General features: G+C 41.9%; 1 protein-coding gene across 5 annotated transcripts; it reads left to right on the forward strand.

Annotated features, from left to right (window-relative positions):
* Positions 1 to 1856: 1856 nt before the first annotated feature.
* Positions 1857 to 22154, forward strand: AKR1A1 (aldo-keto reductase family 1 member A1). Of its 5 annotated transcripts, none has more exons than XM_057432331.1 (9): positions 1857 to 1983; positions 4527 to 4624; positions 10841 to 10960; positions 12623 to 12774; positions 15459 to 15654; positions 16289 to 16488; positions 17492 to 17564; positions 18509 to 18595; positions 22022 to 22154. In XM_057432331.1, the coding sequence occupies exons 2-9, from the start codon at positions 4535 to 4537 to the stop codon at positions 22085 to 22087; spliced, it is 984 nt and encodes a 327-aa protein (XP_057288314.1). In that variant the 5' UTR covers positions 1857 to 1983; positions 4527 to 4534; the 3' UTR covers positions 22088 to 22154. The 5 variants fall into 5 exon arrangements, with proteins under 5 accessions (XP_057288314.1, XP_057288317.1, XP_057288316.1 ...); XM_057432334.1 differs by having other exon boundaries at positions 1870 to 1977; positions 4529 to 4624; XM_057432333.1 differs by having other exon boundaries at positions 1970 to 2009; positions 4529 to 4624.
* The last annotated feature ends 1708 nt before the right edge of the window (positions 22155 to 23862 follow it).

The raw sequence follows: 23862 nt of genomic DNA on the forward strand, positions 1-23862 counted from the left end.
AGAACACTACCACACATTTAGGTTTCCACACATTTTGTCAGAAGAGAATTTGGGGATTTTATGCAAGCGTATCCAGGACTTCTAGAGTAAGATGAACTTAGAACAGCAGTGTCATCTGGGTTTGGGCAACACTGGCACACCACTTGAGCATATCCATGTTAGTGCAACAGTGGAGATGATCCATGCATGCCCTCTAAAGCAGCACTTTAGGACATCATCACACATGTTCTGTAGAGCTCATCACTGCATGTGCAGAACGTCTGCTGAATCCAGAACATGCTGAGCCTCCTGTATACATATCAGGGGTGCAGGAAGTGTAAAAGCCTGGCCACATGGGACATTATAATATAATATATGCAAAAAGTCACCTGAAAACTCAAAGCTCACATGTTCCCAAGCCGTGGGGCATTTATGCACAAGCAGCTGGTGCACAATAGTTTTAATCAAAACAATTACATATTATTAAATATACAATGCATGTGTTGGCTTTCCTTGTTTTGCTCAAGTGAAGACTGTTTCTAGGTCAAAATGTTTTGCATTACCTCTTCCTTCTCTGCATATCCTTTTTTTTAATTTAAATTAACAAACTTTGTTACTGTATGTTTGAATAATCACTGTCTTTTGATGGCAAAAGGTTACAGTCTTTCTTACCTTTTCTCTCGTACTCCCTATTACATTATTGAAGGCTGAGGTTTATTAGTTTCCACGTGATCGTCATATAATTCAAGCATCTTCTGTTGTATTAAGACTATGGATAAGATAAATCAAATCCAGCAGCGGTTCCTCCCCCTTTCTTCTTTCCTCTTCTCAATTTTCTATTTCCTGTTATTTTTCTTTGTCATCTTGTCCTTGCACTCTGCTTCCACTTTCCTGTATTTGCTCAAAACAGGCTGTGCAACACAAAAAGCTGGTCACGTGCATGCCCAAGGGATTCATTAACCTTTGTGCCTTTAAGCCTCCTGAGCAGGTTGAGTCAGAACAGCAAAAAATCTGCAGCAGAATTACCTTTCTGGAAATAAGTAACAGCCTCTTCAAAGCCCTGTTGGGTATTTTTATTGCCTTATTTCTCATCTAATCGTACTGTTTTCAAATTTTGAATGTTTGTAAGTTATTTACAAAAATGGTAGCCTGGAGTAAAAGTCAAAACTGTTTGGTTTGGGTTGTTTTGTGTTTTTTTTGTTACGTTTAATATTGGGTGTGCAGTCTTCTCTCAGTTGCAGGCCACAGTCCGCTCCAGTTGCAGGCTGCATCTGTGACTACAGTAGTAAGGTTGTACATACCCGTAAGCAAAACTATGCTGAAATCAGTTGGCTTTAATCTTCCTTTCAGTCTCGCTGGGATGAGGACATGCACTCCTGAGTGCCTGCAGCAGAAGGAACCTCAGGCTTTTCAGAAAGTGCCACTTCTTTTTCCGCACTTTTCAGCACAGAAGCTGAAGCAAAACGAGTGTGACCGGCCTTGCACTTCAGCTGCATTCTTGTTATTTAGGGCTGCGAATAAGAGTGGGGAAATTCTGTTTTTCACCAGTTAAAACCAGCTTTGAGAGGCCAAGACAAGGAGACTTGTACGTGAATTCATGCACTCGACCTTTATCCGTTAAGTCTGTATTTGTACTTTCTTCCATGTGGTGGGCGGATAAACCCATCTGATTTATCGCACTCGGCTGTGACTGGGGGCTGTCTGAAGTTCCCGATGGGAACCGCACCGCGAGGAGAAGAAAGATGAACAGAGCAAACCCGATGGAAGACCCGGGAGCAGGCCGTGCCGGGGGGGTGCACACAGGGACCTGCAAACCCCTCGCCACAGGACGGGCGGCAAAGAGGCCGGCCCTTCCCGTCCCCACGTTGCTGGGTTATTTTCTTCCCTCCGGGCAGGGATGACCCCACAGGGCCGCTCCGCTCCGCTGGCACCTCCCGGCCGGAAGCGGAAGCGCAAGCTCGGGGCCAGGCGGCAGCGGTATAAGCGGTCGGCGGCGCGGTAAGGGGCTGGGTGATGCTCGGCGGCGGGTGGTGAGTGCCGTAGTGGCGGGGCGCTGGCGGGGTCTTATCGTCCCCCCGATGTGAGGCTGGGCCGCCACGATAAGGGGGTGGTGGGCGCGCTGCCCCAGCGAGGAGCGTTTGGCGCCTCTGGGGTTAGCTCCTGTTTGGGGGGGGAAGAGCGATTCGGTAGCAGGGAGTTCCGTATTTCCAGTGTATAGCTATTTACATATTTATGTATGTTAATTGAATACACATTTATATGCTTGTAACTGTTGGAAGTCTTCTTAAGTTTAAAGGATTAAACTGGATTAAAAGTGAGTTGTAACTATGGGTTGATGCGCAGGTGTACTTTACACTTCTGTAGTTGTTAGTGCATCCTCCTAGCTGGACTGCTTATGCTGCCTTTGAATTATTCTGAGCTTTAACTCTTTGATGTAAATATGGCAATCGATGGGTATTGTAAAGCCAAAACCACATCTTACTTGTCTGGAATTGGTTTGCTGTATGTTTGCTTTTGTCTTTGCCTTTCTACAAAGAGGCTTCCTGCTTTTTAATGAGCCACATAATGATGGCTAGCAGATATTGTGGTTCTCTTGCATCTCCTTGTTAGGGGAAGAATCTGAGTGGAAAGTATTAATTCGTGTATTGTCTTCCACTGTCTCTGATTCTGGCATGTTTCCATTCTTCCAGGGGCTGTAGTTCTCTCTCTGCAATGTTAATATATGACAGTGTTAAATGAAGCAGGATGGGTCTTGGAAAATGTGCTGATGCTAGTTATTGATTAAACATGTGTACCTTGTCTTCTGGGGCAAACTGTTGCATTTAAGATGATTGTGTAACATGGTTGTGTGAAGCATATGGTTCTGCCTTATCTGTGTTATAGGCCAGTGTGAATCAAAACGTCTTAAGTCTACAGTTGTATTGCATGATATATGCAGGTACCTGTAAACAATTAAATTCAGGTAAAAAGCACCTGTTTGCTGGCTACAAAATGGCTATGAAATTCAATAGAAGGGAATGCTGTTGGCGTTGTCATTTTACTTTCATGGACTTCAAAAATATCCCAGAAATTAGATGTACATTCAAAGTTTGTTTCATCAGGTGCTGATTGTCTTCAGCACCCGTATCTGGACTTAATACATCTCAATGCAAATCCAGAGCCGTTATTTTTGTCTTTAACTGCTGTTTTGCACCAGGAGGTGCTGGTCCATTGCAATTCTGATAAGAAAGTCACTCAGACTCTCTGAAGTATCATATCAAATGCTCTTCGTTGAGCTAACCCTGTAAAGAAAGAGGATAGAGTTGATAATCTTGCATCCCTTCAGGAGCTGGGAGCTCCAAGTTATGCAGTATTGAACAGGTCTCCTCTGATTCGCGCACAATGTGCTCTACAGGCCCTGTCTGTAGAAGGGGTTACCCTGTTTTGGTCACTTGAGCTATTAGGGATCCTCTTACAGGAAAACAACTCTGTTCATCATTTCTTCTGTCAAACAAATGATGCTTGCATGAGAATGTCCTGCCTTTTTAGATGAAGGTAAGGACATGTAGGTGGTGTAATCACAGGTACCAAGCTGCCTGCAGACTCATCTGTTACAGCTGCTGAGCATACCCCAGAATGCAGGCTTGAAGGCCAGGCTGTACATGAATCACAGCACAAGGGAAGCCTAGACCTGCTTGGGTTAACTGTTACCTGGATCACCAGCTCCTTGGTGTACAATGGCCTTCAGGTCAGGATCACTCCAACTACTTTGTTAGGTGTCTCTGTAAACCAAGTGTGGTGTTTGATGTCTGCTGTAAGTCTACAGAATGTGGCTTGAGAAGCTAAGCAAGAAATTGAAAATATAAACCTTATGTGTGAACACATCCATTGGCTGATGAAGATTTTAACAACATGGAGAAGGCAGAGCCATTTTGGGATGGTATGCTGTGTGAATGCTCTGCTTTGAAAATACTCATTCTTCCTACATAGTCAGCTATTCAGCCAACATTGCATGCTTCCACTCCTGCGTTGTTTGGTTGGTTTGGTTTTGTTGTTGTTTTTAAACAAATAGCATGATGAGTTTGCACACAGCTGAACTTGGGAAGTAACTTCCTCAATTTCTGCTGAAATCAGCTAGCCACCAGTGGAGCTCATCCTGAATGTGGTTTCATTTTAGCAGTTTGACTAGAAACATAGATTGTGTGGATGTTGGGACACACTGTGAAAGCTTCCTTTTTTGATAAAAAAGCTTTGACACTCGTAGTCGATTGCTGCTTGTGGTAGCTATAAGGCCAGCAACAGGGAGTGGAATATCCTGTTGGACTCCTGTTCTGCTGAATTTCACAGGGAAGATGCTTCAATATCACAGTTCGAAGCATGAGAGAGAAGTCTAGGCTCAAGGGCTCCTTTTCTAGTCTTTCCAAGGTAACTGTTAGTCTCCTTTATACTGGTAAAAACTGTAAAGAACCTACTTCATCTTTATTCTGTCATCTATTTTTTATATCGGATCTCTATTTTTTTACATAGAAAAGGTAAACTGTTGCAATTTACTGAATTTGTTCTTCTTCAGGCAAAAATGTCTGCAGCATGCGACTTCGTTGCACTCCACACTGGGCAGAAGATGCCTCTCATAGGACTGGGAACTTGGAAAAGTGAGCGTGGCCAAGTAAGCAAAGAACAATGTGATATTGTGCTCTCAACTAGTATTTGTGGCTTGTGCACCTTCTTTGAAGATCCTAGATTTGCTGCCTGGATCCTTTGCTTGAATTGTTTTAATCTTAGGCACACTGAAGTCAATGGGATGTATGCATTTGCATGACTTAAGGCACAAAAGCAGCAGCAGCAGATCCTTTAAGAATTGTTAATGCAGGCCTCAGGCAGTGCTGCTTTGGGAGATGAATCCAGAAAGACACCAATGAGTGTGGTGAGGCAGGAACAGTGCTGTAGCTACAATATGTAGCTCTAATATGGACTTCCACTGGCAAATCTTCAGGCTGCCAGTTTGACCAGACATTCCTCTGGCTTGGGCTGATGACTGAGCTGAAAGCATTATTTTGGGAGGCAAGAACTCCAGTTGGTTTTGTAATAAGTCCTGCTCCAGTGTTTAGCAGAAAAACAGAATTTGCTTGGGTCATCCTGCTTTTAGACTAAGATGACTAATGTGTCGTTTGACATTCATTCTGCTTCTAATGCAATGAATTGGCAAACACCGTGCTGGGAAACAGCTCTGTGTGTTACTACAAACTGTCTGTGGGAATGCTTGCTTGCTATGGACTGTACCTCCTGTTGTAATTCTTCTCCTTGTCTGTCTTTTCCTCTTTGTTTCATTTAGTTAAAAGATAAATTCCTGGGGGAAGAAATTGCACACACTTGCTGTGAAAGGCAACGTCCTTTGCTTGGTGGAATTCTTAGATAGTATTGTCTATAATGCCTTCTGGATTATGTGTACCTTTGCATGTCTGCACAGTAAATGCTGCATAGTTTTGCATTAACTCCATGATGTTTTTTTGAGTAGATTGGATGACATTGTCTTTGTGACTGAGAGGGAAATTTAAAAGGCTTCTCAAGATGGTGAGCTATTCTCTCATACCAGCTGGAGGAAAATATGGGGAAATAAGCTGTAAAAATCAAATCTTTTCAGAGCCATTTTATTGTTGGTCTCCCTGTCCAAACAAGCGGACAGTGAATGTATTGGGAACAGAAGCCCTGCTAATGTGGAAACTAAGTTGGTGTGAGAGCTCAGTCAACCTCTTAAATGAGGACGAGAGCTAAACAATGAGTGTTCAGCTCTGTCACTTAAAACATCTGCTGACAACCAAATTAAGTTTATTGATGTGCAGCAACTGAAAAGATGAATTTCTGTGCACTCAAGGCAGTTAAATGTGCGTCGTCTAAAAACAACGCCTGAAACAAAACAGACAAAATCTGAATGCATTGTTTGTTTATTTTGTGCACTAACTGTTCTGAGGAAAGTGCGGCCTTATAAAAGAACCAGGGAAAATCCTGCTCGTGCATAATCTAAACTGAATCCAGATGGATTTTGCTATAGTAAGCAGTGCTTCAGCAGCTGAAACCAGCCATCTTCTCTGGAGTCCCAAGGAAGCCATTGGGAATCGCTTCTTTGGAACATCTATCTTCAAAGACATTCCTAGAATGTATTGAAGGCAAAATCTGGAAACCACAGTGAAAATGGAATTTCAGGAGCTGCTGCTGTTCCTCTGGAATAAATAAATTCCTGTTCATAACTCTTGAAAACTGGGAAGCATATGATTCACCCTTAAAAGAACATGATGTAGTTCAGGGAGAATAGTTGTAATTACAAATTTAAGACTAAGCCAAAACCGTAGAGAAGCAGAACGCTTATTGACTGTATTTAATCTGTTTCCCAAGTAGAGGCTATTTATGAAAAGCTTTTTGTGCAAGGGCTGCATTAGAAGCAAGAGTGGAAATGGATGGCCTTTAAATTATTTCAGGTAAATATTTTGCAGATTGTAATTGTTTTCCTTGTCAAGCTGCTTTTCAGTCTTGACTTTACTCTCTTGAGTAATCTCTTTATTATGGCTGTTACTATTCCTGATACTAAACAAGCTTTGACCTTGTAGCTAGACCTTAGAAGTCCAGTACAAAGGTGTCATTGCAGCCCTAGCTTTCTAGATAATAAGAATATGGAGAGTAAATTATTGAATCTATGTTGGAAGACTGTAGGATAATAGGATGTTTTCTGTATTACATGAGCAAATGCTGGAAGAGAAATTTGTTTGATGTGTTACCATAGGGACACGATGAAGGGCTATTGAATGGGAAGGGAACACAATACAGAAGCTTGTGAACTGGCAGCATGAGTGAGTTGAAAGAGAAGTCCATTCAGACAGGAACATCAAGAATATCAGTTGCATGTTTTGTTTTAATATTAGGGCTTGATTATCTGTAATCCTTTAATGCTTTGTTCTGTTCTCTCAAGTGGGCCATGCTTTCAATCTGGAAGATTGATCCCCACCTGATGAACAGCCTAACCTGCTGTGGCAGGGACTGGTTCTGTGGGGGAAAGGGATGCTGGGCTTTGAGAAGTTGTATTTCTGTGTGAAACGTCCGGAAAGCTGGAGAGGAAATGTGTGGCTCAGCAAACCAGTCAGACTGGGTATCTTGTGATGGGATTGCAACTATGGAGGAGGCTGTTTAGTTCTTGGAAGTTTGTTAGGGAATCCTAGTTACATGCACAAAAATTCACTGCTGCTGGTCAGTATTGAGAGGGACTTAAATTCATTATATGAAGCATTGGAGGCAAATGTATTTTATGGAACATCAGCTCTGAAGTTGGCATTACTTACGTGGTGCTCTGAGTTCTTTTTCAGCAAATTTTAGTGTGGTATGGACAAACTGTGATTTAGCAACACTTACTGGTCATTGCATCTGAATATGATGTGAACCCATGATCTATTGCTTTTTTCCTGTTTCCTGTCAGCAGATGGGACTGCTAAATTGTGGCAACTTTTCAGAAGTGTGGGAGACTCAGCCTGTTCTTTCCAAGTATTAATGACTGGGACTGTGAGAGGGAAGGCCTCTTTGTAATGGGTTGAGGCAATGCAGAAGAGGCTTCCTAGTCACGTAAACTCTATGCTCCTTGGAAGCATAAAGTTGGCTTGTTAGTTTTTCACCTTGTGATGGGCACATTGAAGAACTGGAAATCTAGGCATGGATAGTATACTAGATTGGGACTTACAGACTCAGTTTCTGAATCTGCCACTGATTGTTAGCAATACTGTGTTCCTCCATCCTCAGAGCGAAAAGAGAGTGGGTAGAAAGGCCAAATCCCTTGCCTCTATAAATGGGAGTGTAGTTCCTAGGGCTTTACTATACTATGAAGGAGAGTAAGACTTCAGCTACAACAGTGTGTCTGTTTTGGGGCAAACCACTTAAAGAAAAGCATGAACCAACTGATGAGACAGCAGCAGCAATGATGCAAGGTTTGAGAGAGGTGAATTGTGATGAGAGATGGAAGCACCTACAGTTACATGGTGCAGAGGGGTTTGAGAGATGCATGTTGGCCCTTTCAAAAGGCACAAAAAACCTTCACAAAGGGGAAGCTGTGGATTTCATATTTGTAAGGAATACCATGTGGTTCTTGGTTAGACACCTGAAACGCTTTGAACATAAAGATCATAGAATCATAGAATAGTTAGGGTTGGAAAAGACCTTAAGATCATCCAGTTCCAACTCCCCTGCCATGGGCAGGGACACCTCCCACTAAACCATGCCACCCAAGGCTCTGTCCAACCTGGCCTTGAAAAAAGATAACTGAGCATTAGAATAGACTGCCTGTCACTTACAAGAAGGGTTGTGACAAATATGTGTAGGAGTGATTTAGACTTAGTTGGCCCCGCTGTGGGGCATGAGGATAGACTTGGTGATGTCTCAAGATCCTTTCAGACCTACTTTCTGTAGCTCTGTGATGCTACATTGGTGAGTCACACTTAAGCTGTGTGACTTGACTTGCCTACTGGAAAATGAACTTGGTGATTGTTCCTTCCATAGCAGTTTTGACAGGCTAAACTAAAGAATAAGTTCAAGGGATTCTTTGGCTGTTGTTACTTCACAAGACAGATATCCAGAGCATGTGAATCTCTAACTGCTTCTGTTGTCTTTAGCTTTTTTTTCCCCTCTGTGTCCCAGGAAATGCATGTCCCTGACTGAACATAATCTCAAAATTACAGAACTTTCTGTTAAAGTTCTTAAATTTACATCTATCTGTTATTCGCACCCCCCAAGAAATGCCTTTTTTGCATGCTTTCTCTTGATTGTTTGCCTTTTGTGTGGAGGTCTTGGTTTACATTGGAATGTCTTAGCAGGCTGAAAGTAGTTCAGTGCAGATTTATACAGTATTAATACAGTAGCAAATACAGATTTAGTCCAAATCCAAACCTTATTTAAATAACCAGTCCCAGTTTTCAGTGCTGGAAATTTATCAAAACATGCTGATACAGAAATGCAGCCTCCTGCTTATTGCTTTGCAGAGATATGTTTGGAGTGCTTTATCCCTTGTTTCCTGCAAGTGGTTCTTACTTTAATTTTATGGCAAATTTTGTGCCTATTTGAATTAAGCCTCCTTATTATCCAGTAGAAGAAATGAGGGACTAATACAGGCAAAGGACAGTGCTGGTTTTCCTTTCTGCTTCAGCTCCACAGCTCTCAACTTTTTGAAGGGTAGATATCAAATCTTAAAAGCCTTTTAGTATGTCTCAAGTGATTTCAGCATTACCATGACATTGATTGTGTAGGAGCTTAGGAATGTCTTCGTCAAGGGCTGTAAATACCATCCTGCTGGAGAAAGGAAGAGTTTACTTCACTGCTGTAGTAGAAGTGCTTTGTGATCCTGACTAAGGGAAACTGGTCTGATTTTTTTTTTTTTCTTTTTTTTTTCCTCTCAAAATGCCAAAGAATGCAGTCAGAATGTCCTGTGTCTGCCTTTACTGCTGTTCTTGACAAGAAAACAAATGAAATCCACCAGAGAAAGAGAGGTCTTTTTCCCATTAGATTCCCCCTTGTCTTTCTGTAGCATCTGAAAGCAGGACTGTACGTGTCTTTAATTGCTGTTACTAGTTTTGTTAGCTTTAAAATTGAAAATGGTGCTACTTTGATTAAACTGAAAGAAATCAATCTCTCTCTAGCCTTTGTGAACATGTTTTTTTTTAATCTCTTGATGACAGAGATGTAATCTCTGTAAATATTTTGGGGCCCTATTGCATCAAGCTTTATACACTAATTTATAATCTCACAGTCTTGAGAGACAAGTCAGTGAAGAGCAATGTATAGGAATCCCTGTACAGGTAAGATGTACTCTTACTGCAGCACTTTGGATGGATAGATGTAAAAGAGCATGTGCTTACTTTCCACTGGAAGTCAAATGACATGACATTAAGATTTTACTTAATGCTCATCAGCCTAATGGAAGATGATGCCTGCAGTGGAATCTGTGGTAATTCTTGGTTCTTGTGCAGTTGGTTATTAGAAATCTTTATTCAGAAGCTGCTTGTAAGTCCTCAAAAAGATGACGTTCTGTGTTTTGTTCCTTGGTTTCTAGACCTGCTTCATATCTGAGGTCTGCATGTGAAGATCTTTTGTACTTGGGCTTCGTTAGAACTTTAAAAAGCAAAAAGATTGGCAGCATGGTGCCTTGGTTCCCAACCATTCTGGCTTATGTGTAATAATATGTAGCAAGGGAAGTGTTGCTGTTGGTAACACCTATGTCAACAATGTGGAAAGCAAACTGCAGAGTTGTCAGCATCATCAGGAGATTCCCTGCAGGCCATGAATTAATACACAACAGTATAATGACTTCCATTGTTGTGCAGTCAGTGCAAATGAGACCTGAAGAAAAAATGCACCATCAAATATCATTATCTTAGGAATTTAGGTGTGAGCAGTTGAACCAACCCTGAATTCTGGCAGTTCTGGAGTTAGAAACCAGGCTCTCCCTTTACTGGGAGAGAGGAGATATAATAGGAGATAATTAATAGATGAATCCTCATCTATTGGGTTAGGAAATTTTGTCTTCCCATGCCATCATTTATTTAAAAACTGCTTCTTAAAGCTCATTTTACATTTAAGAAAAATGAGAAGTATGATTAATAATTAATCCCTGCTCTATCTGGTGAGTTCTTGCATGCTTGGCTTGTGTGCATGGCCTGTATTCTTGTTGCTTTTGTCTGCTAGCAGTTAGCTCTTCACTCCTGTGCCACGGAGGACCATATCCTACTCTTTGAGTCTCATGACCTTATGTACTTTGGGGGTGTTCGTCACTAAGTCCCTAATTTTTGATTCCTTCCCCCCCCAGTGATGTGTCCCTTTTCAGTGATCACATTGGGTTACCTGTTTTTGATTACAGGTGAAAGAAGCGGTGAAATATGCTCTAAGCGTTGGTTATTGCCACATCGATTGTGCAGCAGCTTACAGCAATGAAACAGAGATTGGTGAGGCTTTCCAGGAGTGCCTTGGGCCCAACAAGGTAAAAACACAAGAATCACCACACTGCTTGGGTATTGTATCAAAATTTACCACTGTGACCTGAAAGTAGACTGTAAAGTTAACATCTGTGGCTCTTCCTCCTGGTCTATCCCAGATGTATGTTACTAATCAGGAGCAGGCATGAAAGAGGGCTTTCTCTCCTCTTATACCCATCCTGGCTGTCAGGAGGAGGAAAGATTTTCAGGAATGTTTGCATGGAGCTAAAGAAAATGCCCTTTTTTTTTAAAATTCCCTCCCCACCCCTTTTCCCCCTTTCAAAGTATCCCAGTTTGGCTGTTCAGAAGTCAGAGGTACCAAGAATCAGTAGCTATAATGTAAAGTATTTGCAGTGATTTATATGAAAATTACTCTGTTTTGCTCCTCTGGGATAGCATGGTCAGTAGCCATAGCAAATTTGGTGACTGTGGGGCTTCTTGATTATGGACAAAATAAGTAAGTAAATATGTACTTTGTTTTAAAGAGTGATTGCATTTGAAGATTTGATAACTGTGGCTCCAGGGCCTGCACTTGAGAGTCTATGACCTAAATATATGGTAATGTGGCAGGCATTCCTATAGGTGACCTCGGGTGGAATCTTAAATTCATCCCCTTGCCCTCTTGTTAGCCCAGGGGGCCAGAAGGATTGCCTGTGCAGCCTCAGAGCTCATGGAAGAAAAGTTCTTATGTTCCTGCTTTCCTGCTGTTCTTGCCTTGGCTTTAGGGCAATCTCTTTGTTATGTGAGTAGCTTAAGAGAGGCTGCTTTTGGCTTGCTCCGGGGATTCCTTCCTACTAGATATGGTAACTTACACAGGGAAGCATAGGAGGCTCTTACTCAATTCATATTAGCTAGCTAATTTAAAACTAGAATTTGTAAAACATCTTTCTCTTTGAACACAACAGCCACATGTGAAACAGAAATAACAATGGTTGGAGGAGATAAACAGGGAATTAGTTATTCCATCTTCTGAAAAGTATAGATTTGAGTGAAATTTGGTCACACAAGGCAGTGAGAAGTACCTTCTGATGCTGTGCTGTGCTTCAGCTTTCCAAACGTGATCTCCCTTTTGCATTTTATACTTCCTGGTTAAGCAGCTCCCTGTTTGTTTAATTTCTGTGTCTTACCCTTCCAATACAGGGTTCAGGGCACTCAGTTCTTAGTGTGTTTCTTCCAGAAACTAGAAACTTAAGTGCAGAGCTTTGGGGAAGCTCCTTTTCTTTATTTTCCCATGCCCTTCCCTTGAGAAGCATTCCTGGTTTATAACATGTGATGAGTCTAGTAAGTTAGCTGGTTGTGCCTAGAGAATTGAATTGTTAGATAGGAATTACAAAAGTCACATAGGAATAAACGGAATAATCTTTCCTTTGACCATTCAACACTTAATAGTGGCTTTTAGCCTTGAATTGGGAAGTGTGTGTGGAGAGGATTGTTTTGTATTTCAGAACTTGTGAACTATCTGGTACACTTTAGGTCTTGCCAGTGTGTGTTTCTCTTGCTTTTCTCTATCTAGTGTATTTTGAAAGGTTTAATTTGTGGGTTCCATGCGTTACCTTTTTTATTAAAACTTAAATTGTTCTCTTTGGTTTTAAAGGTAGTTGGGGAATTGCTGCAATTCTCTTCCTGAACTCGTTCCAGTAAATTATGCTCTCCTTCCTTTCTTAAAGGTTATTAAAAGGGAGGACCTGTTTGTAACATCAAAGCTCTGGAATACCAAGCACCACCCAGAAGACGTAGAGCCAGCATTAAGGAAAACACTTGAAGATTTGAAATTGAATTACTTGGACCTGTACCTCATGCATTGGCCTCATGCCTTTGAGTAAGTTCTGTGTGGAAAGGGCATGGATTGCAGAAGCCCCAGTTTTACATGAGTGGCTGGTGTCACATCCTCAGGACCTTCTCTGTGAGCTGTGAGTTTCTTCCTGAGTATATGGCCTGCAAGATGGTTTTTTGTAGTGTGGCTAAATAGTGTAGTTCCGTGGACTGTCGCATAGACACGACTTTCTACCTGTAACCTATGCACTGATTCATATGTGTTCACAGAAACAGTTTTCATTCTTTGAATTTTAGTCTGGTGGGAGTTTGTTTAGATTTGTAGATTTTAGATTTGTTTAGGTCAGATTTGTAGCTTGTCTGCAAGCATACATTACAGGAGACAAAACTTCTTGTTTTGTGCAGAAGTATTGTAAATAGAAAAGGGATGATTGTTCTTATTATTTAGCAATTATGAGTATTAAATCTTCATTTAAAATCTGGAAGCAATTACTTAAATTTTTTACTAGTGAGAACAGCTAGGTGATGAAATTAGGGTTGCTAAACTTCTTACAGTTTGGCATGAGTGATGACAAAGGTAGGTAACTGAAACTAGTCTAACTGGGAAAAAGTAATGAAGCTGTATGTGACAAGCGTCTGTACTGAAGGTTGCCATTTTATACTAGCTGAGAATTTGGTTTGTGAGGTGAAATCTGAGTTTAAAATATATTAGAAGCTTAAATAGCCTGGTGCCTTCATCCAGGCACTGGGGAAGTGTGGCAGCTCTTCTTGGTTCTGCCATTGACCTACAGGGTAACCCTGAGGAAAGAACAAAACTGCTTTGTGCCTTTCCTTTACTTATCTGTAAAATGAGAATTAAGCCTTTTGAAAGGCCACACTTTTCACTAATAGTTATTAACTGCACTGGAGTGGCCAAGCATGCAGTGTCATGGTGACATCTGTATGAGGAAATGAAAATTACTTCTTATAACATTTTAATTGCAGTAATTCTATGATTTGAGGAAATGAGAGACAAGGAAGTTTTCCAGTTAAGCGCTAAATGCACTTATCCTACAGCCCCATCAGAACCAGAGTTCCTTGCTTTATTTTCTTGCAGATGTGGAAGCCATTGTTGGTCCTCCCCACTTCCCCTTACAATCAGTAAAATGGAAGGGGGAGGATAAATCTCCTGACCAGATGCTTGCATGGAGATAAGCCCCTGTCAGTTTAAGGGGCTTCTGTCTCTTCTGCAAATATAAGAATTTTTTGACTGCTTCTAGTGATATGAACTGAATTTTACAAAGCATACAACATTAATGATTAGAGGAAAGATGCTTGAAGTATAAATGTATTCCTCAGCCTAACAGAATGAGGAAGTGTGGCCAACTAGAGCTGGTTCAGAGGAAGAGCTGTTAAAAATTCCCCTGTTATGAAACAGGTTTGTTTCCCAGTTGATTGGAAAAAAAACCCCAACAAACCCCAGCATTAAACACTGCTTTGATAATGACAGGTAACACAAATATTGATGTATGTTTAGGTATTACTAATATTTAAATTAGCTTGATGCTGTGGAAACTGTTGACAAAACTGCCATTCTAATAAAGCAGTTTCATGTTTTCTCATTGGAAACTGTTCACTCTCCGGTTTTCTATTAGCTCTGCCTCAACTCTTGCAATGTGTGGTTACCTGTAATGCCTGCAGCTCTGGGAAGCTGAGCAAATGAATGTTATTTAATTAGAAATTAAAACAGGCTTCCATCTGGAAGTCACAGTGCCTCTAGGTCTTGAAACTTAATCCCTGACTGTGTACTACTGTTGACATGAGGCTGCTTTTCTGAGCTGGGAGCTCATAAGGCTTTCAGAGTTATTTTTGGTTCTAGATTTATCAATGATATGAAGAAGAACCATCTCCCCTTGTCCCCAGCTCTCATTCCTCACACCATGTCACTGCTTAGCTGAGCAGTGTAAAGCAGCCTCTTAGATCTGAGCTAGCAGAGTCCTGCACTGGGTATAAGAAGCATGCTGCCAGTGGAATTACATGTACCCCTCCGAGTGTGGACTGCTCAGAGGCCAGTCATAGCCCTTTGGCAGTGTGGTGGTGTCACTTGGCAGAAGCAGGTTCATTGTGTGGGGTTTGTGTTTTACTTTATCGTGTTTTTTGAATGGGTTGGTATGACTAACTGGGAACACACCCAGCCTATAAGCAACATGTATTTGTTAAGACTTCGGTGAGAATCTGTGCTTGTATCAAGTACTGTCACTGCTATAGAGTCCAGAGGGAGTGGGAAGGCCAGTGTGCTTTGAATACAGTCTCTTCTAGACAGCTCTTAAACCAAGATCACTTTTGTACCGGCTCCAAACAGACTATGAAGAATCAATCCTCTCAAGGTGAGAAACCAAAGCTACCCTCTGAGTTGGTGCTCTCTAAATCTAGCTGTTTTGCTAGGATCAAAGTGTGCAAAGAGCTGCTGCGTGTATATGGTGGCTTATCGGTTATCTGTGTAATCACTACTATATAGGTAAGTAGGTCAAAGTACTGCCTAACAAGTTGCCATAGGAAAGGCTGTATGTGAAATAATCTTTTATAGGTGAAGTTGCCATAATTCGTGCATTGAACAGACAAATATGCTTAGTATGTACTCCACCCTTTAAGCTATGTGCAAGCTTTTAAGAATACAGGAAGGTTTCTTTTAGTGAAGAACTATAATATAAATGTGGTGAATGTACTTACACTTTACCTTTGCTACTGTAGACGAGGGGACAATCTCTTCCCAAAGAATCCTGATAACACAATGCGTTACGATTACACTGATTACAAGGATACCTGGAAGGCTATGGAGAAGCTGGTAGGAAAAGGTCTTGTGAAAGCCATTGGGCTGTCAAACTTCAACAGCCGTCAGATCGATGATATACTCAGTGTGGCTACTGTCAAACCAGCTGTGCTCCAGGTAAGTTAAATAAAGAAGAGGACAAATAACTTTTCTGTTTGTCCATAAGTGAAGAATCTTCAAACCAATGCTGTGTGTTTAGCACAAGGTGTTCAGCTTCTTATGTACAGGGAAGAATACAGCCAGCTCTGCAGGAGTAGGCACACAGAGCCTATCATTCCAGGAAGATTAGTTTGTTGGGGAGGTGACCTATGTCCACATTCTGTGGTCGTTTATATCTGCTTAGTTAAGCAGGTCTGTGGGAAGAGCTCATCTTCCCTGTGAGGGACAATTCAGGCTATAAGGAAGAAGCACTGTGAGAGAGTAACTTGAATCGCTTCTTATAGGGAGTTTCCTTGCTTGTTGGATTCTGTTTTGGTACATAGGGAAAATCCAGTGCTCTAAAGTTGGGTATCTGTTGTTTTTCCTGTAGACATAGCCTACCAGATGCTTTTTCATTCTGGTAGTAAGTTATCCTCATAAGGATACCTTACTTAACTTAAACCTTATCCTTATAAGGCTTTTTAGAATCTGGAATGACCTCCTGTGATGTGTTTGGTTCTGCTGTGCTCTTGACTTCTTTGGCTTCCTATTTGTGTAGAGTTTTGTGTTGCTATCTTGTTCTCTAGCCACTCACTGTGGGACATTTTAATAGGTAGAATGCCATCCTTACCTAGCTCAGAATGAGCTGATAGCTCACTGCCAGAAGCGAGGACTGGTTGTCACTGCCTACAGCCCCCTTGGTTCTCCAGATCGCATGTGGAAACACCCAGATGAGCCTGTGCTTTTAGAAGAACCTGGGATCAAAAAGCTGGCAGAAAAGTACAGCAAGTCACCTGCACAGATCATCCTCAGGTACAGGACAACTGTCAGAGAGGGTGGCGTTTGGGACCTGGCCTTAAATGAAGCAAAACACTCACGTTAGAAGGAATCTACTTAAAGTGTGTGTTCTTCTGCATCGGTGGGGAGTTAAAATCACAGGAAGTGCCAAAAGCAAACCCCGTTTGGTGCTTGTCTGACAGAGTTGGTAGAGTTCGCTCTGCCTTAGGGTGGGTGGATGGACTGGATCAGAAGGGTCTGTTCAGGGCCTGAATGCATGCCTGGGACAGTTCACCCATTTCCACTGTGAAACAGCAGTAGCATAACTGCAGCAGTGAGCCAAGATTGAGGGCCACCTACTGAATGTGCATATTGGCCAGTTGCTAAACCCTGGAGTGCTTGTTGCTGCATTCAGGTAGGCCCTCAGGAAGAGGGGCTGAGGAAGGGACCTTCCTTCTTTGCACTGCGGAACCACTGGATACTGGGAGACAAGATGGTTGAGTAATATCCAGAATGTGATCAGCATCTTGTAAAATAAAATTGGGTTCTATCCTCACTTTTTGTTTTGTTTGTCGGGCTTTGTATCTATTAATTTCACTAGCACAGTCTTGGGCAGCAGCAAGTTACCCTGCCAGCTGAACAAGTTCAAGATTTTGTGCTTGAGCCACTAGACAAGCACTTGAGGGATCTGGGTTTTCTTCTGGTTTCTTGGTGGTTGTGTTAGAACTTGCATAAAATGCTGAAGTACATTTTTGTGACTGTTTCTTGGGCTTCTACTTAAAGCACCTGAAACTTTGGTTGTTTTTTCAAGGCATGAATGTCTTCCTTTTGTTTAATTCATTGACTACTGTCTTGCTTGAGCTTGCATATACTCATACTCCTAACAGAGTACAGTGCTATGCCAGCCCTCTTCTGGGTATTTTCATTTCCCATAGAAACCTAAGTGGCATCCCTGCTGACACAGGTTGTTACTCAACCAAAATAAACATTGTGGGTTTTGGGCTGCACACACAGAAAATCTCTCTCCTCCCCTTAACAGATGGCAAGTGCAGCGTAAAGTGGTTGCCATTCCCAAGAGCGTCACTCCTGCTCGCATTCAGCAGAATCTCCAGGTAAGTATAAATGAAGGAAAGGAGCTTCAGCAATGCCCTTTTCATGTGAGTAATGTCCTGTCCTACTACATGCAGAGCAACAAGCTGAGGCACTTGGTTTATACTTGTTCATCAATGTGTGCATAGACTTGAAAAGGACGGTAAAGACTTTTGGAAAACAAACTTGATATGTTTTAAGCAAGTGTGTGAGCATGTGCACATGTACACATGCAGAGTCTTGTTACAAAAGGTAAAGAATGTACTTTGTAGAAGTCTGAGTGGAAAATCTTTACTGAAATTTATCTGAGGTACAAATCTATTGAACAAGGGAGTCTTCTGATGACATTCAGTGGTTCTTACTGATGAATAATAGTGGCTCTACCCTGTAAGTGAGGGTTGCTGACTATTTCTGCAGCAAACTGCCATGCTAATGATGATGAAGGAGTAAATGTGGTTCACTTCTGCTCTGAAGTAGAGAGAGTTCACTTTAGGAATTGTGTGGAAACTGACTTCAGATAACCTTGAGGGAGGTCTCTGAATCACCTCTTGTGATCTTTTTCTCAGCCCTTAATCGTAGAGATTGGCTGGTTACACACTTGTTAGGAATTGTTTCTATAACTGTTACTCCCATTAAAACAAAGCTTGCTGTGTAGTAAGCTGCTAGAAATCTCCAGAAACTTGAGTAAATTCTGCAGTTAACTGAGGTTTAGTGCTGTGTGGGAAGAGACCATTGATTCAATTGGCAGGACTGACTTGGAACAGTCCAACTGCTTTTTATCTTTTTGGAAGAGTGCTCTGCAGTATCAAGTGTAGGCTTAGAGCTGGCAAGTGTATGAACACCTCAGACTTTAAGCCTCTGTTTGGTGTTTGTTATAAAATGAATTTTAATGGCAACATCGTGTTTATGAATGTAAGACAAACTAATTGTAACCTGTGGTTATAAAGCCTCTTGCTTTTGTTCTCAGGTGTTCGATTTCAGCCTCACAGAAGAAGAGATGAGCCACATTGGAAGCCTGAATAAAAACTGGCGTTACATTGTGCCAATGATCACGGTAAATTTCTCATGTTTCTCATAGTTTTCATTATGTGCATGTGGCCACAGCTTGGGTTTTCTGCATTTTTCTTTCTTGTACTGTCCCCATCAGAACTACTTACTCATAAGTAGTATGCATAAGTATGTTAAGTAGAAGATGCACTTACTTTATCTTCTTAAGGTATCTAAGATGAAAGGATTTTTCAGAAGCTAGGTACAAAAAAGGTCGCTTTTTGAAATCTTTCCTCCTCTGTTTTGGCCACTGAGGGAGTTCTCATTACAAACCTGTCCATGGGCCTTTAAGCCAGAGTCCCATCTTACTTCAGATCTCTGCAGACTCTTGCTGATACGTCCTTCTCAGGTACAAACAGGCCGAGGTCCATGGCATTCCTTCAGAAGTAGTCCTTGTTCCAGCTGTCCCCATCTACTTTATACCATAAGCCTCTAGGATCGGTGAAGACTGAAGGTGCTTTTAGTTCTCCATACCCATCATAGAAGTCATGGAGGGTAATTTGTCCGCTTCCCTCCAGTGGCTGTCCCCCCTTTCAAAATCTATTTTAATGACTTTCCTCCAATATAAGGAGCTTGGCTTAGGCTGCTCTGTTTTTCTGTCCACATCCATTAGCTGCAGCATCTTTTAGCATCAGTAGTTTTACTCTTGTCACATGAAACTTTCTACCTCATCTGCTATCAGTTGGCAGTCTGGCTTTAGAGAAACTGAAGCTTTGTATGTGTTGAAGTCCTCTTGGTCTTCCTTTATATTAAAGGAACTAACCTTTTTCCTTTCCTCTCCGTGCAAAGAAAAACCCCAAACCCAAGTCAGTGCCATGTTGTCTGCTGTCTTCATAGTATTCCTCATTTCTTACTGTCCTGCTTCTGATTATGCCACAGAAAGCTGTTGCCATTCCCTTGTGTGTCACTGACCACCAGACTGTGCTATAATGAGTCTGAAGTGATGTATCCCTTCTCTATCATACAGTACACCGCATTAACACAGTAGGTCTCTGCAGATTTGGAAGCTGTCAAGCATACCCTTGCCTCTGCAAGCAGTTTGTCTACGTGTAGATTATTCTTCGTTAGTCAGTCAGTGGCTGCTGGCTATAGCTATAGGAATTTTTTTGGGGAAAGCTTTTCTCCAGGATTTCTCATAGCGCTTTTTTGAGTACTTGAGCATGTCAGTGACTAATCTGAATTAGAAAAAATAAGTGAGTGTGGTGAGTAACTGTCTCATATCAAGGGTAGATACTGGTTACAGCTTTCGCTGTTTGTCGTATTGCAGCTTCCAAGAGCTTCAAGGCCATGCTCTTAACTGTATGTTGCTTCAGTATGTGTGTGTAAATATAAACCCCCCACATCCCTGCAGCCAAAATTATCTTTGTGTTTATGGATCAGGAGTCTGTACACCAAACGACAAGCTTAGCTCTGATCTGTGTGTGCAGTAGTGACAAGCACACCTGCTGCTGACAGGATGTTTCTTTCAACTGCTTTGCGACTCGTGCTGCAAACAAAGCTGCTTTGTTAATGAAACTGCAAAATACATTAGGATGTAGCCTCCTTGGGTGAGCCCGGGCTGTCATGTGCTTTTGTTACCTGGGAGACCTGATCAGATCACAGTGATTCACAAAGGAGAGATGAAACAGAGTTCAAAGTGCTAGCCCATCCAACTAGAAAAAGGGTGAATGATGCAGCTGGGCTTCAAAGATACTGCCATATTGTCAGATAACAAGATGGGAAGAAGCACGATGAGGAGAATTAAAAGGTGACTCTGCAGCTGTAAGATCTCTAGTGGAACCTTTTGTCTCCTGCTCACCCTTTCTGGGCTCAAAGAAAAGAATTTTCATCAACTGTGAATTAAAATTCCTGTCTAACCTTTTATGCCTACCTCCCCTCTGAGTCAGTTTCTGGATTTCAACGTGTGATACAGCAGTGATATCAGAGCTTCTGCCATAACTGACAAGACAGTTTTTCCTTGTTTTGCTTCATTGATACGTAACCACAAGTTCTTACAGTTGTGCCGCTCCTCTCCACATTGTCTTGTCTAAAGCCTAAGAAGAAGCTGTTACATTGCATGTAGGCAATTCAAGTTGCTTTATACTTTTAACAATTCATTATCTGCATAGAGGCTGGAAATTGCATTGCACTGGCCTGAAATCCCAAACTTTTGGAAACACTTAATTGAGCAGGGAATATACTTAAGTGAAACCTGAATGACTCGCAAGCCAGGAAGAGCAGGAGTGATGGTGTTGTACACATAATTACCTGCTTTTGATAGCACCACTGATCTGCTGTGTGCTCACTGCTGATTTTACCCCACTGCCTTCTCTCAAATTCCTGTGCTAGACTGGAATCAGGTACCTGAAACATTGCTTCTGGCAGCTGCTGTCTTGGCATGCTGTGACACTTGTCCACAGTTTTAAAGATTGCCTTCAGTTGACAGCTTCATTTCAGCTTCATATTAATCTGAGCATCAGTCAAACCTTAACATCTTAGTTTTCTGCTCTGTAGTGCCCCCAAGTGACTAATTTCATACTTCAGTAGTCTCTGTGACATTCATCATGGGGGATTCCAGTTGGTTTGAAATGCAGGCTTTATACTGAAGGCTACTAGAGGGACTTAATCTAAGTTCTAGCTGAATGCTGCTAGTCTGTCGCCCAGGGAGATGTGTGTGTCTTCTACCAGTGCTGCACCTAAATTTCCCCAGACATTACAGATGAGGAGCAAGGGTTTACCTTTGCTCCTTGGGGAGTGTTGCAATGGACTTGGTGCAAATAAAAATGCATTAAGTCCGTGCATCTGAGTGCTTAGGTGTGGGATGTAGGAATTGAGACTTCTGCATGACCACATCTGCTTTTGGGCCAGCTGGAGCCTCTCTTTCATTACCTGTGAATACTGGTTTCAGTATTCCCACTTTACAGCTGGAGAAGCTGGTCTTCCATGGAAATGTTCTTAAGCAAAAAGTGCTGTGAGGGAGTTCAGTGACACTGTTAATGCTTCAGTATGTGACCCTGAACAAGTCATTCCAATGCGTTTCATCTTACCCATGTGTAAAATTGGCAGCCCAGCAACTCTCCATCATGGAAACACGGGGAAAAAGCTCCAATTCCAATAAAGTGTTTTGAAGTCTGCATGTTACAACATTGACTCAATAACAGCTACAAGGCAAAAGGCTTTTAACTATTCTTAATCTAATTCTTCGAGTCTCAGCAGCTTGAAAGACTTGCTCCAGGCTACAGAAACCTGTCTCCTTTTTTTTAATGAATTTTTAAGTTTTCCTTTCACAAAGTGCTAGGAGGACTCGGGAGCAGGGAACCGGCTCTTGTTTAAGCTGAAAAAGACTCCCAGGTGTTTGGATCTTCCTATCCCAGAAACTGAAATCATGCAAACCTTGAAACTGAGAGTAAGAATGAATTTCTGTCCTTCTGACTTGAGTCTGCTTGTTCCACAGGTGGATGGCAAGCTCGTGGCCAGAGATGCTGGACACCCGCACTACCCCTTCAATGACCCCTATTAACTACAAGAAAATAAGGTGTTAAGGAACATGCTCCTCTGCATGTCATTCCACAAAATAATTGTTTCCACAAAGTAATTGTTTCCACAAATTGTCAAAATCCTCTGTCCAGATGGAACCTTCCTTCCTGAGTAGGTTTATTTACACTGCTTCTAACTGACCTCCTTTCTGGAGATACTGTAGCTTCCCTGTCAAAGTTTGTGGATTTATTACAATGACCATAAACTTGCTCCTGGAAGCATCAATCGTTTGGGAATTAGATAAATAGTGGGGGAGTCTAAATCAAGTTACTAACATGTTGTTATGAGGCTGGGGCAATACTTCGGGGTTAATGTCTGTGAAACGGTTTTGAAGGCTTTAGTTATTGCCAAAGCAGGGAAACAAAAACCACAAGGTGAAGGAATGAAAGCATTTTAAGTCTGCACAACTGCTTTGCCATCAACTTTGATATCTTTATTCCCTGCGTAAATTACTGTGGTTGAAGTATGTCCGTAAACCATGCACTAAAACCCAAGTAACCAGCCATGCCCAGTGTTTTTTATCCACTTTGAGTACTTGTGGGACTTGGAATTCTCCCTTTCTCTTTTTATTGTAATTTGCGTGTAGATTTGAGGAGAATGAATGCGCACCCTGGTGCAGGCCTCTGGGGCAAGCTTTTGTGTTGCTTCTCACACGGATAGGTTTTGGCTCTTGACAGTAGCTCTGATCATCCTGTCACAAAAGGATCCAGACTGTTTTTGCAAGTCTTGTAGCAAACCAGCCTGCTTTTCCTGTAGTTTCCCAGTGTCCCTTTACCAAAGATGCCCAGTTTGAGTTTTGAAAGGTCACAAGATTTTAAAAACAAAGACCTGTCAGGGGGCCCCTTCCATTTTAATGTCACATTTTGGACTGCTGCTGGGTTGATGCTTGGGAAAGCTGGTCCTGCCCCCTGTTCTTCTGCCGACCTGCTGGCAACACTGGGCAAGTCACTTGCCTTTCCTGTGCCTCTTTTCCTACTTGACATGCCTCCATGTTACTCCGTGGTGGGAGCTGGTTTACGGAGTGCTGATACACTGCTGAGCAGGACCGGAACTCCAGCTCCAACACCAGTTCAGTCTCTTAAGGAATTGTTCAGCCATCGGTACAAAGGCTGTGAGGTGACAGCACCTACCAGTACTCTGAAGGTGATACCTTCTGTGGCCTTAGCAGTGTTAACACTTTACTTCGGTTTTCTCTACCTGTAAAATAGGCTTAGTGCTCATTTGCCTTGGTGCAGGCACAGTAGCAAGGCAGTTTCTAAAGGCCTCTCAAATGTAAAATAAGGGCACTCTCTTATCTCTGTTGATGCCAATCAGAGACAGTCATAGACTTCTCCTTTGCTGCAGGATAAAGAAAGTTTAACTGACTGTAAATGAAATAAAGAGCACTTAGAAAGATAATCCTCTGTATTCAGATAGTTCAAAAATTCAAAGGAATTAGCTTTCTGTTTTGATAACTTTATTTACAGTAGGCCTATAGTAAACCTACATGTTCAACTCGAGCAGAATGCTGCCGTACGTATTTCCTGCCCTGGGCCTCACAGCATGCAGCTTAACGGCGACAAACCTGTTTTATCACTCTTTGTAATCCTTATGTAAAAACCGAAGAACTCCTGTGTTGGGTGTTTCCTAATTCCTGCTGAATTTACCTCGGTGGAGAAAGCCATTACAGCTCCATTAACAATCTGTACTACCCTGGAACGTTTTCTCTAAGGGAAATGAAATCCCTGCCGTTTGGGGTTTTATTATTCTAATCAAACG

Source organism: Pezoporus wallicus, unplaced genomic scaffold, assembly GCF_028554395.1.
Source record: "Pezoporus wallicus isolate ANWC-B61680 ecotype Strahan unplaced genomic scaffold, APGP_CSIRO_Pwel_v1 contig_14428, whole genome shotgun sequence".
NCBI lineage: Eukaryota > Metazoa > Chordata > Aves > Psittaciformes > Psittacidae > Pezoporus > Pezoporus wallicus.

Excerpts from the sequence above, each read along its gene's own strand:
- AKR1A1 (XM_057432331.1), top strand. The coding sequence starts at position 4,535 with ATGTCTGCAGCATGCGACTTCGTTGCACTCCACACTGGGCAGAAGATG. Across the intron at positions 16,489-17,491 it reads CCTGCACAGATCATCCTCAG|ATGGCAAGTGCAGCGTAAAG; the intron begins GTACAGGACAAC and ends TCCCCTTAACAG. Across the intron at positions 17,565-18,508 it reads GCATTCAGCAGAATCTCCAG|GTGTTCGATTTCAGCCTCAC; the intron begins GTAAGTATAAAT and ends TTTTGTTCTCAG.